Source organism: Amphibalanus amphitrite, unplaced genomic scaffold, assembly GCF_019059575.1.
Source record: "Amphibalanus amphitrite isolate SeventyFive unplaced genomic scaffold, NRLGWU_Aamphi_draft 000886F_arrow, whole genome shotgun sequence".
In the NCBI taxonomy this organism is placed as follows: Eukaryota; Metazoa; Arthropoda; class Thecostraca; order Balanomorpha; family Balanidae; genus Amphibalanus; species Amphibalanus amphitrite.
Genome location: NW_024882380.1, coordinates 257,736 through 275,087, shown reverse-complemented (window position 1 = coordinate 275,087; position 17,352 = coordinate 257,736). Strand labels below are relative to the sequence as shown.

Here is a 17,352-nt window from a genome sequence, read left to right as displayed (position 1 = left end):
ACTCAATTCATGATCCTGAGGCCAGTCTTACCAACAGAAAAATAGCCGCCTGCTGGAATTTTTCCTTAAGGCTGCTTCACATACAGACCGTAAACGGCAAAGCCTTATCCGCGCTCGATATACGTGCCCATCGTGTTTGCATTCAGTATGTGAAACGGTCTTAAGGTAAAAAATTCAGGCAGGCGGCTATTTTTCTGTTTGTAAAACTGGCCTCTGCATTGTAGCACTTCAAAGTTCAAACCAAATGCGAGAACTGAACTAAGTATGCAGGTAGTTGCTCTTTCAGTTTCGATGGAGACATCAAACTTGAACTCGGATGCCCTTTTTTGACTGACAAGTGACAAATGAGTTATCAAATGAGTTTAAGTTACCTAACACTATTGTAGAGTAGATGAAAAGTCAGTATTGCTCTCTACTCCCCAGGGTCATTTCCACTTTTTTACTCTCTAAAACTGAGCAAATAGGCTTAGCCTAGGGTGAGGGCGCAAAAGAGGGATTTAATGCTCCCCAGACTCATGATATATTTATTATCACAATCACATTCTGTGTTGGTAGGTAGCTTGTGAATTGTATTAGTGAGTGGAGTGCACTATGCAATGAAACAGGGTCAAATTAGCTCCTAACTACACATAGGTAGGTACTTAACAGTTGACACCTACCAAAGACCTCACTCTTCACTCCAAGCCAGTTACCTACCTTACTGGGTCAGGAAATTACTGCTGTAGCTACCAATGATGTAATCTTTATTGTGAATTCCATTCTAGTAAATTGCAAACAGAAAACTTAACCCTCGCCCGCACATGCCATTTTCCCATCCTAGAACGCACATGGGGGGGGTGGTTGCCACCCCCCCCCCCGCGCCATTTCGTTCCTGTTGGAGATAGAGCTTAGCAGTAAGGACCAAAAAGATTCTTTGGGAACAGACGAATCCATTGATACCCAGTTTTACCTTCTCAGGTCAGTCATTGACCTTCCAGGTCAGGTCAAACTAAAAAATGTTGCTGTTTTGGGTCACCGTTGGATATCAAGTGTGCTGCTTATCAAATACCGATGACGATGCTGTTTTCTGGTGCCAAGCCAGCTAGAACCTCTTTGTCACACTATCTGACCAGAATTTTGCTGCTGAGGTCATTTCAGGTCAAGTTAGGTCAAGGTCAATTATATGTGTTTGTATGTCTGTGTGTGTCTGTGTGTATACTGATGTGTGCACCGATTGTTTTTGGGTCCATATTACATGAAATCATGATCTGAGAAGCTTTTACCAAAAATGCAGTAAAAAAACTTCAAAAAAAGTAAATTCAGTTTGCCTCAAACGCAATTATCTTAGGTGACCTAGGTTGACCTTGACCCTGACCTTGACCCCTGTACATCGTCGAACAACATGTTCCATGATAGGTAGGAGGTAAGACTGGCAAAAAAGGCCGAAATCAGGGTGTCAAAAGCTCATAAGGCCCATGGCAAACGCAAGATGTTGAGAATTGGCCATTTGGGTCATGACATGACCTGAAAAACAAGGTCATATCTCCGAAACCAAAAATCACAGAAACTTGAAATTTTCAGTGGACATCAAGAAAGGATAGAGGAGCAGCTATACGAAAAATCAGCCTTCTAGCTCTAAAAATGTTGAGTGCAGAGCAGAAAGACTACCTGGGGGGGGGGGGGTGGCAACCCCCCCCCCATGTGCGGGCGAGGGTTAAAAAATAAAAATGCCTAGTTAATGTTTTAAATTCTGACACTGAATTGATTAACTTTTCTCTAGTTGCTATTGATGTAATTGCATCATACCTACATTACACACATGAGATGTGTTTGTAAGAACTGAATAAAAACACTTAATTCAACCTGCCTAACAAGTGGCTGATCCCTTGTTTTAGTTTTTCCTTTATTGAACTAGTTTCTTGAGCCTCATCATTATATCCTGCAGATTCTGATGCTTCTCTTGTTTCTAGCAAAATGGCGCAGTCATCCACTGCTCCCGTTTCTGCAATAATTCGCAACAAGGACCAGGGTGATGGCGGGGAGCCAAAGAAGAAGACAAGAGAAGAATGGAAGCAGGCCAAAGAGCTGGAGGAGGCCAGAAAGGTAAAGTCTACTTTATGTTGTGCTCAAATCATTTGTCACTGTTTCGCTTTTCAAGAAAATGGTCTCTTTTTGTCTATAATTGGCATCTCTACCTTAACCCTCGCCCGTATAGGGGGGGGGGGGCGAACGGACCCCCCCATGGTTTTTCGCGAATAACTCGCGTAAAAAGCGGCCGATCACGACGAAACTTTCAGTACCTTCGCGTTAATCAATTTTACACCTACCCTGAAAATTTCATGACCCTGACCCCAATGACCTTTGACCTGTGACCTACTTTTCGAGACCATGTTTGGCCGGAATCGCGATTCGGCGTATGTCGGCTCGCATTAGCCGCGCGTTTGCAGTCTTTTCGTGGTTTCAAGCGTTCAAACATGTGATATGATGTTGCCCCCATGCATTAGGGTGGGTGTCAAGGTCACCTGAAGGTCAGGTCAGGTCATTGACCTTTGGTGACCTCGGTTCACTTTTTCGAGTTTTACATGTTTCTAGGCCAGTTTTTGGAGCTGAATTCGAATTTAGCAGCCATATGAACGTTTACGAAGTAGTTTTGGTACCTTCGTAACATGTTACGAAGCTGTCAGAGGCGGTTGACACCTACTAGGAATACCCGGCAGGACCCCTACTGGTTGACCTGACCTGACCTGACCCGACCTGGACTTAATGCATAAAGACATCATCTGTGATCAAAACTAACATGATATTCGTGATCAGCGCCCCGAAAAACCCCATAGCAGCCACATTTTACGACGTTCTAACAGGTCCCGATTTTCCCGACTTTTGGGTCATTGACCTGACCTGCAAGGTCAACCAATGACCTAGGACCTTAAAATTAGGTATCATCGGCTTCCTCTCGTCACGGGCAACACGCTCGTTTTTTCCGCGAAGCTCTAGCTCGATCAGGGGCGAAACGGCAAGAGGGGGGGGGGGTCCAACGGACCCCCCCCCCTTATACGTTCGCGGCTGGAAAAACACCAATACGGGCGAGGGTTAACCCGCGCACCGACGGGGTGGGCGGATATCCGCCCCCCCCCCCCCCTGAGGTTTTTCGCGAATAGCGGGAAAACCGCGGCGCTACGCGTCGCGAAATTTGGTACGACTATTCCCTCATCAATTTTACACATGGTGTGCAAGTTTGAACCTCCTACCTTTTAAGGTCAGGTCACCAGGTCACTTTGAATGACCCAACCTCAAGTCACTTTTTTGCAACTTTGTCACCGTGCTAGAGCTACAGTAGATGTCGGAGGCCTTTGAAAGTCGCAAGATGTTATTAGGTCATTAGTAGCTTCAATTTGTATACCTCGGAATTTTGATATCGGTGACCTAAGGTCAGGTCAATTTCGCGACCTCCCCATTATAAGTCAATGGGGGAAAAATCAACTCCCTATTTTTACCACTAAATAAAACGGGTCGGAATGGCCCCATATACCATACATGACTTTATATACGATCAACCTTCACTACCTTGAGGTCTGTTTTGCTGTTGGGCAGCTGTGAGGTCATGTGACGTCATCAAAGGTCACCAAAGGTTTTTGGCCAATAACTCCGTACAGGAACAAGATACAGCCGCGTGGATGGTCTCATTGTGTTCAGCTCGTCAAGACGCATCGAATGATATACATGATGACCTCGAGGTCACGTGACCTGAGGTCAACCTTTGACCTTGACCTTTCGAGGTCAACATATATATCATTTGATGCGGATTGACGAGAGGATCACGATGATGCCCTTAGTTTGTTCCTATCTTGACTAATTCGAAAGTTATTCGAGAAAAACTCTCTCAATATCTAGCGCCGCCATTTTGACTTTTTCGACCCCTGTGACGTCATCTTTGACCTGACCTGAAAATGACCTTAGTAAAAATTATAGATCTTGACCGTGCGTATCCGATGCCGTTTACTGCTTGTCGCTATCTTACTTCGTTCTCGAGATCTCAGGGGGGGGGGGGCGGTCATCCGCCCCCCCCCCCGTCGGTGCGAAGTTGGCGCAGACCCCCGTCGGTGCGCGGGTTAAAACACAACCTACATTATCTGGATCATATATTTGAACCTGAACATTGTCTTTAATGTAGTCTGACATGATAAAACCAACCATTTTCCTTCATCTGGTCCTTAACTTTCCCATGTGTAAAAAAATGTTTGGCTGCCCATGTCTGCTGACTCATATCTCCCATCTGGAAGCTCCTTACTCCCTGTTTCTGCTGGCATTGTGATTGTCCAGTGTTGGAATTGTGGTCTGTTTCTGGTCCTGGCGTTTTATTCTGGTGGGTAAACCCCGTCCAGCGTTCAACCTTTCGGGACCCGCTCGAAGCCGCGGTTATTTTCACCGGTCGCCCTAGTCGAGACGCAAAGTTGGTGGTCACATGAAGCTTGTTTAGGGCCAGCCGAACCGGCCTAGTCCAGTATTATTGTTAGTGTTTGTATGTAGATGAAAGCAAGGGCTTCGTAGAATCGATTTACTTTGAAGTCGTGGATTCCGGGGCCCTAACTAAGCTTTGTGGACTATTAACTTTGCATCTCGATTGGGGCGAGCGGCGGAAACAACTGCGGCCCTGAGTGGGTCCCGAAAGGCTAAACTCTGTACAGGGCTAACCCACCCAGAGAATAAAATGCCAGGACCAGAAAGAGGCCACAATTCCATTTCCAACGCTGCTATGATCGCCTGTATCTATTGGCCCCTGACCGCCTGCCACCCCTTCACTGGACGCTGATCCTTCACAGTCCTTGCTTGTCAGTCCTGACCTTCCATATCTACAACTGACCTCTGATCGTCGTGTCTGACAGGCATCGGCCACCCTTCTCTGACCTCTGGGGTCCGACTAACTACCATTTTGCCGCATATTGACAACTTGCTATCCTTTCATCCTTATTTTCCATCTCTCTGACAGCCGTGTCCCGTCCGCCGAGCCTCTGACTGCCAGTCTGCTGACCTCTGACCGCTCTCTTCCGTCCGTCGGGCCTCTGACTGTCGGTCTGCTGACCTCTGACCGCCGGTCTGCTGACCTCTAACCGCCGGTCTGCTGACTGCCCTTTTCCGTCCGTCGGGCCTCTGACCGCCGGTCTGCTGACCGCTGACTGTCGGTCTGCTGACCTCTGACTGTCGGTCTGCTGACCTCTGACTGTCGGTCTGCTGACCTCTGACCGCCGGTCTGCTGACCGCTGACTGTCGGTCTGCTGACCGCTGACTGTCGGTCTGCTGACCTCTGACCGGCCCTCTCCCGTCCGCCGGCAGCTGGGTACGGTGCCGGCGGCCGTCGACGAGGAGGGCAAGGACATCAACCCGCACATCCCGCAATACATCTCGGCGGCACCATGGTACTTTGGACAAACGGGGCCCACGCTCAAACACCAGCGGCCCCAGCCCGAGAAGCAAAAGGAGTTCTCCCGGCTGGACGAGTGGTACAAGCGCGGCGTCGATACGTCCCGCGTGGCCACCAAGTTCAGGAAGGGAGCCTGTGAGAACTGCGGAGCCATGACCCACAAACGCAAGGACTGCTTGGAGCGACCGCGCAAAACGGGCGCCAAGTACACCGGTAGGTGACGGGAATGCTTAGAATGATCAACCTCATGTTTTTCTCAGATGGCTGTGTAACAGTTTCCGCATTTTCCGTTACAGCTTTGTTTTCAGGATCATAGCTTCTCGTGCATCTCGTCCAGTCTCGCATGTTATCTTGTGCTGCCATCTGACTCATTGAACAATATTCTGACGCTGCTGTTTTCGCCTCCGTCCACCAGGTACCTCCATAGCGGCTGACGAGCACGCACAGCCGAATCTGGCGCTCGACTTTGACGGCAAACGGGACCGGTGGAACGGCTACGACCCGTCGGACCACAGCCAGATCCTCGAGGAGCACCGGAAGATCGAGGAGGCCAAGCGCCAGCTGAAGGCCAACAAACTGAAGGCCGGTGTTACAGGAGAGGAGGTAAGCGTGGTGCTGGATACATTGTCGGGAGCTGGTAAGGAGAGGAAAAGAGGGTTTCAAGTGTATAACACTTTGAACTGGCATTTCCTGCTATCGATGTTTTATTGTGCAGCCCTGCCTAGTATAATGCATTTTGGGCTCTGAAAATTGTATTTGATCAATGTGTAAATCGTAAGCTTAATGGTACAAAGCCTCGTGCTGCGGACACTGTTAAGATTTAGTTGTGCGCTGTTTTTCAGACCCGATTTACATCTCGCTGCTCACTGATCGTTCTGTTCTCAGCTGGCGGAGTATGACGACGGTGGCGCCTCTAGCGAGGATGACGAGAAGTACGCGGAGGGCGTAGACATGCCGGGAACAAAGGTGGACTCCAAACAGCGCATCACTGTGCGTAACCTGCGTATCCGCGAGGATACGGCCAAGTACCTGCGTAACCTGGCGCTCGACTCGGCCTACTACGACCCGAAAACGCGCAGTATGAGGGAGAACCCCTACGAGGCCACCGGCAAACAGGAGTGAGTAACTAATGGGATTACCTGGACTTCAGGGCATGTTTGAAGGGGGTGTGCTTCTCTTTATTTTTGGACCTGTCGTGTTGTCACATGTGGGTATCACTTATCTATGTTTTATCTATGTGCAAGCCTAACTACCGCTTGTCGCTATCTTGCTTCGTGCCCGAGATCTTCAGGTTCAGGTCTACAGATTTGGGACTAGCACGCGCCGTAATCATTTAGGATGACCGAACATGTATCCTCCACCCCTCCACCACTCTGTGTCGCTTTCATTTATTTTACAATTATTCTAACCTACCCCGCATCTTGTCTCGTTTCCAGCGTCGACTACCAGGGCGAGAACTTTGTCCGGTTCACCGGCGACACGACCAAGCACGCGGCGTCTCAGATGTTCGCCTGGGATGCGCACGCCGGCGGTGTGGACGTGCACGCGCTGGCCGAGCCCACCAAACTCGAGCAGCTGGAGCGCGAGTTCCGCAAAAAGCGCTCTGAGCTGAAGGGCGCGGCTCGTGGTGGTCTGTTGGAGAAGTACGGAGGGGAGGAGCACTTGGACGCGCCACCGAGAGAGCTGCTGCTCGCGCAGACGGAGCACTATGTGGAGTACAGCCGACAGGGCAAAATTGTGAAGGTAGGTGGGAGAGTGTGGGTTGCATTTGGAAGTTGTTTGTTTCAATGGGCACATGATGTTCATGATTCCTTAGCAATTTTTGTCTTCTATGCTTGATTTACTTTCAACTAACTCACAAACCACCATGCTAGCTGTCAGGTACTATTGTTATAGCACGTTCTTGTCTGTCAACAATCAATCAGCATACACTGACACTTATGGGTCTTATTTTCAATGGCTGCAGAGGTTTTTGTCAACTGATGATATGCTGAATATTGGCTTTCATTTCGTTTTCACGGTAAATTGGCTTTCAGTGCACTATACCGCCGGTCGCCTACCCTCTGTGTCGGAACTGGTCTATGACTGTATCTGACCTCATCTGTGACGTCCCAGGGCGCCGAGAAGGAGGTGGTCCGGAGTCAGTATGAGGAGGACGTCTACATCAACAACCACACGACCGTCTGGGGCAGCTACTGGCGAGACGGACACTGGGGCTACAAGTGCTGCTACAGTCTCATCAAGGTAAGCTAATTACTGAGCGACGGGCACATTTTTCTACACCGCCACCCATGAACAGTTGACCAGGAGTGCCCCCTCCCTCTATGATTACGGTGACCAGCCCCTCTCCCTCAACACTGCTGCTACAGTCTCAAGGTATCTTAGGTTAGATGAGCCACGAACGGGGCGCCCGGGGCAGGAACCCAGGTGGCGCTGGGTGGTTTGGACGTGGATCGGCCCGTTGTTGGTCAGAGTCTGCCTCCAGTCATTCTATTGGCTACCGCTCAGTCATATATGACTGAGCGGTAGCCAATTGCCTGTGCCTATGCGGTAGCCTATAGCCTGTGTGGTAACCAATAACCATAGCCTGTGCGGTTACATGCATGTTACCGCACAGGCTGTACTCGTTTTTAGATGGTTCGAGTATTGAGTCCGAACCATTGCTCACTCCTCAGTTCTCACTCGTTCAGTTCCTTGCACTAGACTTTGTGTTTACATCAAACATCTGACCATTTCCTTTTGTTACCGTCTGAGATTGCCAGACGTCGCTAGTATGCAGTGACTTACACAGGATTTGATGCGGTAACGTTGTGATGTAATGCTATTTAAGGATCACACCAGTTATCGTTCGTTGTGTTTCTCCAGATCTTCTCTCTCGGACCATCCAAAGTCCCACTCGTCTTCAAGAACAACGAACGCTGAGATCTAGTTAATCCGCTGAAATTTAGCACGGCTGCCTGTATCTTACCCACCCAACATCATTCAAACGCAACCCTAGGCTAACTCTACGAATACCTCCGTTCCGTTAGCTGCTGCCGCCTAACACTGCATGTCCTCATCTCTCTAAGATCTGTATACGGTATAAGGTACCCCAGTGGCCGAGGGCCCATATCTCTCTCCTCATTTTTTTTTTTTTTAACGACAGCACTATGGCTGCAAGTTTATTCTGCACCTTCTTCCGTGTTTTATATGCTGTACCGCAAATAAACCAGAGCGGCCGACGACCAACTCTTCGCACGTCTCTCCCCAGAACTCGTACTGCACGGGCGAGGCGGGCCGGGCGGTGAACGCCACGGACATGCTCACCCTGCCCCCGGCCACTCGTCCTGACGGAGAGGGAGAGGGGGAGGAGGGGGCCGGGGAGGGCGGCTCCGGCGCCGGGACGGCAGGGGCCCTGGAACAGGCCGCCGACACCGACAGCGGCGCAGAGGAGCGACAGAGGAGGAAAACACTGATGGAGGTGAGCCGGGGAACTGTGCTGAGAGGCTATTGTTGTCTGATGAGTGACGACGCAAAATTATACCGATGCTGCCCTATGAGTCCCCAGACGGACTGGGCTATTGCGAATCGATGACATAGTAAGCCACCTAGAATTTATACTGATGCTGTCAATGAGTCCCTGACGTACTGGGCTATGCGAATCGATGACATAGCAGGCTACCCTACTATGCATGTAATAGAGTAGTTAGTCTCAAACTCATTTGTATTTCGGCGATGGTAGGACAGTGATCTTATGATCACGCAACGCGGCTGGTGTCTGACCATTAACGAGTGCCTTCTGGTGTAGGTGGGAATGATAAGAAATCGATCGTAGCATATTTATGTTCGGGGTGGGCTGTGGTGAGTGCCGTTGAGATGTTGATTGATAAACGGGTGGGTTGTAGCCAGATATATATTGGACCATGCTATGGTGTGCGGCTCTGAAGGTGTTGAATCGAATAAGGCCACCAAGCGTGAAATTAGGGTTGAACTCCGATTAATTCAAGTGAGAGAAAGTGTCATATATTTTCTCTAGACTTCCTACATTGCTAAGCGAACAGATGGGTGCGATTTCTTCGGGCAGCGTATTTCGTTTAAAGCTGTGATTGCGTTTGCAAGGTGCGCAATTTGAAATGCTCCTAAGTGACTTGCAAGAATAGTTAATGCGGAGATGAAGCTAATTTAGGAGACAAGACCCGCAGTTGTGCAATCGCTTAAACATGGTGGTTCCGGGCAATTTAACGTTGAATTCGTATGTTAAAGCCTTTATGCTTTCTGCCACTTGCTTTAATGAAGATCCTGATGCGATTCTTTTTCTTTAGTTGCATGTATTCCATGATTGTATTTGACGGTCCTTTTATTCTGATTCTCACAGGAGCATGAGGAGAGGATGGCCAAAAAGCGCGAGAAGAAGAGGAAGAAGAAGAGTAAGAAGCAGAAGAAGAAGCGCAGGAAGAAGGACTCGAGCTCCAGCTCCAGCGACTCCGAGTCCGAAGAAGACGAAGAGGAGGTGAAGAAGAGGAAGATCCAAGAGGTAAGCTCACCGATCAGGCTGACATCTACCTTGCATCGCATCTTCGCTGGTAGCCAGCAGCTCTTTGCATTTGCCATCCATTTGTCCATTGCGCTGCAGGCATTTATTTTTTTTTCGCAACAACATCCGGTTGTTTGCGTGCACGTTTGACGACGCGAGTGAGTCCCGTTTAGCTGAAGTTCTCGTGAGTTCATCACATTACTGTTACGTCGCTAGTTGCTTAGCTGAGGTGATTACTGACAACAGGCAGTTGCTAACTACAGCACGTTCCCTGTGACACTGGAAGAACCTCGTTAGTTGCAGAGCTATCTCGAAACACCCTCCAGGGACTTGTAACGGTCATCACTGTTCAATTCACAAAGATCAATATCTCTTGAGCATGCATTTATTTAAGCCCCACCACAAACTGAAAGGTAAATGAAGACAGTATGAGTAAGGCATAGCACGGGATGCATAGCGCGGGATGCACATGCACATGCCAAACACATGCGGAAACCAGAGACACATGCGCATGCTCAAGACCGTGCACATTTACGTATACATATACAGCACATCAGGAATGTAAACAATTAAACTAACAATCATCCCCTTATCTTTTTTGTTCAATACGCGAGTCACAACAAAACAGGTCTTCAACGACACCTCCTTCAACAACGATACCGTAGTCATCCTCATAGTGACACCTAACCCGATTTACAGAATACCCGTCTTCAGCACGTCTAACAGAGCATTGGAAGATGCCGTCCTCTTGGTCAGACTGTCTGCCAGCTGCTGAGAACTGTCGACCCAGCAGACCCTGGTCACCTCGCCAACTTCCAGCATCTGCCTAATCCTGGCTATGTCAATCCGAAGTCTCTTGTCCTGCACCGCCTTGGTCGAGTACAGTGCCCTGTACAGCCCTCTGCTGTCTATGTAGCACATCACACTCATGTCTCCTGACCCGTCATACAGTGCCTCAGAAATCAGCGCAGCCAAAAGGACAGCTGCATCAGCACCATCTTGAAGTGCCATGCACTCTGCAGCCAACGTACTTCTCACAATGCGCTTGATCTTTGCTGAAGACCAGGCAAGTGGCGCGCATCTTCCCCTTTTGTCTCTAAGGAACACAACGTATCCTCCCTGCGAGGACCCATCTGGAAGATTGCCGTAACTCGCATCGCTGTACACTACCACCGAGCTCTGTGACAAGTCCAGATGAGGATATTTCAGACTAACCCGCGCCGACTGAGCCTTTCGAACTACCTTAGCAGCCCTTTGTAGATCAGCTACCTTTGGATCCCTAATGGAACAAGAGAGATCACAAACATCAAATGAAAGATCTGGTCTTGTCTGCGTGGCCAGCCAATTGATTTGTCCTGTCACGCCATGGAGGCGGGTAAGCTCTGCAGGAGAGAGCTCACTGTCTTTCTGCATTCGCCTCTCTGGTGAGAGATTTGGCTCTTGCAGCTCCTCAGCCTGCGGCATCTGGTGAACCTTGATCACCTTATCAGACTGCTGGTGAATGTGCAGCCCAAGGTACTTGAAGATTTCAGATTCCTCAGAACCCAGGAGGAAGACCTGCCGCAGCTTCTCGATCACCTCCTTCTCGAACCTTGAGGAACCACACCACAGGAAATCGTCCACATGACAGGTGATGATGCCCTCAAGGCCGTCCTCAGCTCTCCAGTAGAAAAGCGCCGCATCAAGTTTGCTGGCCACCATTCCCAGTGCGAGGAGCTCCCGTCTGACACGCAGGTACCAGTACCTGCTGGCATCATTCAGGCCATACACGCACGTCTTCATTTTCCACACATGTGACCCTGCGTTAGCCTCAGAAGGCGGGCGCAAGAACACCTCGCGTTCGAGAGGAGAACCCTGAAGGAACGCTGCCTTCACGTCGATACTATGACAGCTCCAACTCTGTGAGGCTGCAATGGCGAGCACCACCCTTAGTGACTCCTTCCCGCACGTTGGCGAGTCAGTCTGGACTCCAGATGTGTCCTCCTCAAAACCTCTGGCAACAAGTCGAGCCTTGATGCGTGAGCTACCATCAGGATTACCTTTTTCAGTTATCACCCAGCGGCAGCTGATACAGTGTTGTCCTTCATCGGGAACAGCGGAATACACCTCATTCTTTTCCCAGTTTTCTAACTCACACAATTTAGCCGCCATGATGTCATCCGATGTGCACACCAGTACGTCTTGATTCAAAGGCTTCCAGTCATCAACATCCCGCCAGTCTACACATTTGCCAACTTCATCACCATCGTCAAGAACATTCAAAAAGGATTTGTACTTCCCTTTGGCTTTCCCAGCACGACTCAGGACTGTGGCACTCTTCCAATCAGAGGAATCACGAAGAACATAGGTAATGCGCGACTTAGCGCGAGGTATCGAGGGTTTGTCACGAACGACGACGCCACCACCGACCACGACACTGGAATCTCCGGTGGCATGAGCTGGCGAACTGGGTTCCGGACCAGAGCCACCATCACTGTCCATGGCATTGGACTCTCTGGTAGCCTGAGCTAGCGATCCGGGTTCCGAACCAGAGCCGCCTTCGACATCTTGCAGACCGCCAGTGGGTGATACCGTCACCAACTGGCGTTGTCTTGCGTCCCCAGACACCGTACACGAAGTAGACCTGGAGTTCTGCTCATCATCATCGGAGTCTTCAGCAGACTCCGGGATCGGAGCACTACTGATCTTCTCCAACTTCTGGGTCCCTGGAGCCGGATCCGAAGTTGACATCCGGCCTCGCTTTGTCAGTTCCCGCGGCTCACTTGTGTCGCGCACGACAGCGCTTGTGTGACACCTGTAGTACACGCCGCCATGTTTCACCAGGATCTGCTTGTTTTCCTGTCCAATGACGACACCTGGACCTCGCCACTTGTCATCTTGGTGACGTCGGTACAGGACGACATCACCCGAGCAAAACCTCTCACCACTGGGACGGACCTGGTGAAGAAGTGCTCTCTGCAACTTCTCGCTCGACTCGTTCTGAATGAACGTCTGCCTGGCAGAATGCATGGCGTTCAGGTGTGTCCTCACCAAATCACTTCCGGAAGGAGGTCCCAGAGCCGGAGGTTTGTCATGGAGACACGCCGGGTTGTTCGGATTTCGCCCAAACACAAGCTGATTAGGACTGAATCCCAGGTGAGTCTCAAGAGAGTTCTTGGCTGACACAGCCCAAGCCAGAGCAACCTCGAGAGAGCATGGAGTGTCATCCATCACCTTCTTCACTGTGCTGGCGATGATACCGTTGTACTTCTCATTGATCCCATTCGACCAAGGGGATTCTGCAGCAGTAGTCCGCACGCGTATGTTGAACGCCTCGGCCATCTCTCGGAACTCTTCATTGTTGAACTCACCTCCATTATCAGACAAGAACTGACCGGGTGCCCCGAACCTAGCTATCCACTCAGTCATGATTGCACGCAGGATCGTTTGCTTGTCTTTGTTTTTCACTACCACGCACGCACTGTACCTCGTGGCCAGATCTATCATGTGGCAAAACCATACTCCAGGTCCCCACTGCTTTAGATCCAGCGCAACGACATCATTGAAGTCGCGAGCCATCCCAAAACCAACCACTGGTCGGGGCAGACATCTCCTATACCTCTTACATACATCACAGGTTTCCTCCACTGAGACAAGCATGCGAAAGAAATCCTTGTCCTGGACGCCAGCATCAAGACACAGGGACTGCAGTTTCACACTCCTAGGATGACCGAACTGACGATGCAACTTCCTAGCTATTTGCATGCGCTCCTTCTCGTTGGCACCCTCAAACTTTGAACAAAAAAGTACCTGCTCTATGTCCTGCCTGGCACTCACACTACCGACATGAAACTTCGCCACAGGTACTATGTAGTGGCCATTTGAGGTCACAGATAGCTTGACCTCAGTGTCAAACAGTACCGCCGTGTCTCGGGAAAAATCTAGCAGCGCATCACACTTCTTCAGCGACTCCTTGCTGAGGAGTAAAGGTATCTCATAGGGAACCACATCAGCAGCCACGCGCACCGTCTTACCGGCTACCAGTGCTGGAAACGTTACTTTCTTTAGAGAAGTAACCTTCTCACCATCCCCAAATCTAAACGTTGTGCTGCTGGGCTCCTCTACCACTCGCTCCGCGTCATCTGAAGACATGGCATCCAAGTGACATTTGTACCACACCTCACCACACACGGTCTTACTACATCCACTATCGATGATACCATAGCCTAGTGTTTCGCCCAGCAGTCCCTCCGTCTTTGAACGTTCAGTTGGTCCACTTTCACATGTATCCCTCGCAAACAACGTCACGAATACCTCCTCGTCCTGTGTGGGGTCATGGCTATCATCGTCACAAGCAGACGCCTCGAACACCTCACCGCGATCGGGGCAATCTCTGGCCCAGTGAAACCAAGAGTTGCACACTGCACAGGTGGTCACATTACCCCTTAAATCCCGTGGATTCTGCCTAGATCTAGCCCTTGTGCGCTGGTTGGCGGATTGTCCAGCAGATCCAGGATCTCTCGAGCCGCCACGTGAAGTCCAGGTAGTCCCACTGCCACGCAGAGGCGGTCGTGAGGCGAAGCGCGGTCCACCACTTCGTCCTCTTCGGTTGAAACCTCGTCCGACACTCTGTGCTCTGCCTCGCTGAACGAAGAGGGTGTCGGCCGCCTGGCCGAGCCCTGGTTCTGCGACTGTATCCACGGGCTCGACTTTTACTGCCACTCTCGCTGACGGCACACCCTGAGAACTACTGTCTGTGAAGATCTTCTTCAGCTGGGTTTGCATGTTTGCATATGTGAGCGACGGCAGAGTTGCCCTTGCTAGCTGTTGATGTGCATCTGAAAGGTTAGCACTGCGAATGAGTCTGTACGCTAGAACACCATCAGGCAACTCCAGCTTGTAGTGCTTTGCCTTCTGATACAGTCTTTCAAATGTGTTGATGTACTCAAACACAGACATGCCAGATGGTCGCTCATATCTCTCGAACGCATCATATGCCTCAAAGGCTGCATTGTTCTCATCTTTCAAGAACAACTCGTCCAACTTCTCTATGAGAGCATCAAGTCCAGTATCACTGTTCAGAATCTCTATTGACACCTCACGGGCTGCATCTCTGGCAGATCCAGTTAAGGACAGGAACAGTGCTGGTCCCAACTTGGACTTCTCCAAGCTAGTGAAAGCTTTCCACACTTTGATCTCATGCTTCCACTCTGAATATGGCAAATCTTGACGCATAGGTGGTGGGGCTTTGAAATCTCTAGATGCCATCTTGTAACCACGCTCTGCTACTAATGTTCAATTCACAAAGATCAATATCTCTTGAGCATGCATTTATTTAAGCCCCACCACAAACTGAAAGGTAAATGAAGACAGTATGAGTAAGGCATAGCACGGGATGCATAGCGCGGGATGCACATGCACATGCCAAACACATGCGGAAACCAGAGACCAGGGATGCGGAGCCGGAGCCGGAGCCGGAGCCGGAGCCGCCGGAGCCAGCATATTTTGCCCGGAGCCGGAGCCGGAGCCGGAGCCGTGAAACAATATAGCCCGGAGCCGGAGCCGGAGCCGGAGCCGTCGAAAAAGGGGGCGACTCCGGCTCCTTTTCTTAACCCTCGCGGGCCCGGGGGGGGGGGCGTTTTTCGCCCCCCCTGGCGAATATTTGCGATAACTCCCGAACGCTTAGGGATAGGAAGGCGAAACTTTCAGTACCTTTTCTCCCATCAATTTGACATCTTCTGAAGTAAAAAATTTGGACCTAGCCCCCTTGATGACGTCACAAGGTCCATTTTTTCTAGACCCCTGCACGGCAAAAATCGGCGTCACAGACGCAAACTTCAAATAGCTGCTAAAAATAGAGTTTTAGAGATAAAGACAAATTACGAGCACGGCTGTGTAGCGTTTGACCTAGAGAAAAATAGAAAAATAGTTTTGGTGACCTGAGGTCAGAGGTCAGGTCAACGACCCCGAAATGTGGTTTTAGTTTTTCGCAAATAACTTCGACAAAAATGGTCCTAGAGCTACGGCAGTGGTACCATCGCATTCGCCTTGTCAAGCCGCGTCGAATGATATATATTTTGTTCGGAAAAGGTCAAGTTTCATGTTGACCTCATGTGACCTCGAATGACCTCTGGTTGACCTTGACACATGAAAGGTCGTTTATGATGGATTTGTACCCGCTGATCACGAATCTGGCATCTATTTTCCTCTAAGCCTTCATTTAGAGCTTCCGGATGGCAAAATTGTCTTATTTATTATTACTAACTTGAATCAGTGAAATAGCCTCTAGCAGGGATACTCTTCTGTGACCTTGACCTTTGAGCAGCCTTGTATCGTAAGATGAACCACAAATAGGGAACTGATAAGCCTCAAAACATTTCAAAACATCTTGGAAGTTAGCACGCAAGATGTGCGAAAAAGTGCCAAGTTTGAGGTCAATTTTGAGCGTGACCTTGACCTTGACCTTTGATTTGGAGCACATTTTCAGAATCCTCAGATTCTCTTCTTTCGTTTGACACCCAATTTTGCCGGTTTGATGCAGCCTGCCGTCCTCTAGAAGGCTTACTTTGAGATCACTACACATGTGCCGGTTTTGGCCTTTGACCTTGACCTCTGACCTTGAAAATTGACCTGAGGTCAAAAATTTTAGGTGCATTAGAATCGTCTCGTAAGGACCTTTCGTTTGGTATCGCTTTTGTTTCCGTAGCTCCCTTATTTACGGAGTTAGACAGGGGGCGAAAAACGCCCCCCCCCCCGGGCTGCGGTGGTTGGGATTACCCCCCGGGCCCGGCCGGGTTAAGAGGCAACAATTATTTACCTAGTTCGGTTTGACAGTACAAGGCGTAAAACAATGTGGTATTCAAAATAGCCTTCTTATACAAATACAGAAGCAACGTGTACCAATCCCATCGTCTTTTTTTCTTCCACCCGTATTTAATTGACCATCGCATAGTTAGGGGATGTACAGTGTGTCTAAAAAGAATGTACCGTCGCCACTACGTGGCGCTGGTGTCGCGAGCCGGTAGTTGGCTGAATCCGCACCAGACCACACATTCCCAAGCGCTAGGTGACAGCTGCGCAGCGGCTGGTAGTAGCGTAAGCCCGAACCTTCGTGACACGACCCGGGGGGGGGGGGGGGAGAGGGAGGGGAGCGTGCGGGGCAGCGCGTGTAGGGAGGGGTGCTCCGGCAAGCTGGCAGTTGTCGCGGCCAAAGGTCAAGGGGTCACACACCAAGCGAACGGACGCTGATGTGGGTTCGTGGGGATCATGAACTTGTGTGTGGTAGATGCGTCTTGCGATGCACGGGTGATACGCCAGGTCTAAGCCAAAGGATTCAGGGGAGAGCTGAAGAAAAACACCTGGTCAACTACGGCGAATAATGGTGCTGAAAAATGGAAAGTATGGGTCAATGGCAATGCAAGCCTTCATGACTAGGTATAAACAACTTTTCTGAGGACGCAAA

At 50.0% G+C, this 17,352-nt stretch overlaps 1 protein-coding gene across 2 annotated transcripts in view; it reads left to right on the top strand.

Moving 5' to 3' along the window:
- LOC122367660 (pre-mRNA-splicing factor SLU7-like) overlaps window positions 1–17,352 on the top strand; it is a 38,505-nt gene that overhangs the window by 7,655 nt on the left and 13,498 nt on the right. For both annotated transcript variants that reach the window (XM_043340974.1, XM_043340975.1), the window contains 8 exons: window positions 1,950–2,082; window positions 5,311–5,611; window positions 5,814–6,001; window positions 6,284–6,516; window positions 6,835–7,141; window positions 7,514–7,642; window positions 8,649–8,858; window positions 9,753–9,911. In XM_043340974.1, coding sequence (XP_043196909.1) covers window positions 1,954–2,082; window positions 5,311–5,611; window positions 5,814–6,001; window positions 6,284–6,516; window positions 6,835–7,141; window positions 7,514–7,642; window positions 8,649–8,858; window positions 9,753–9,911 — 1,656 coding nt within the window. In that variant the 5' untranslated portion in view covers window positions 1,950–1,953. The remainder of the gene's footprint in view (window positions 1–1,949; window positions 2,083–5,310; window positions 5,612–5,813; window positions 6,002–6,283; window positions 6,517–6,834; window positions 7,142–7,513; window positions 7,643–8,648; window positions 8,859–9,752; window positions 9,912–17,352) is intronic.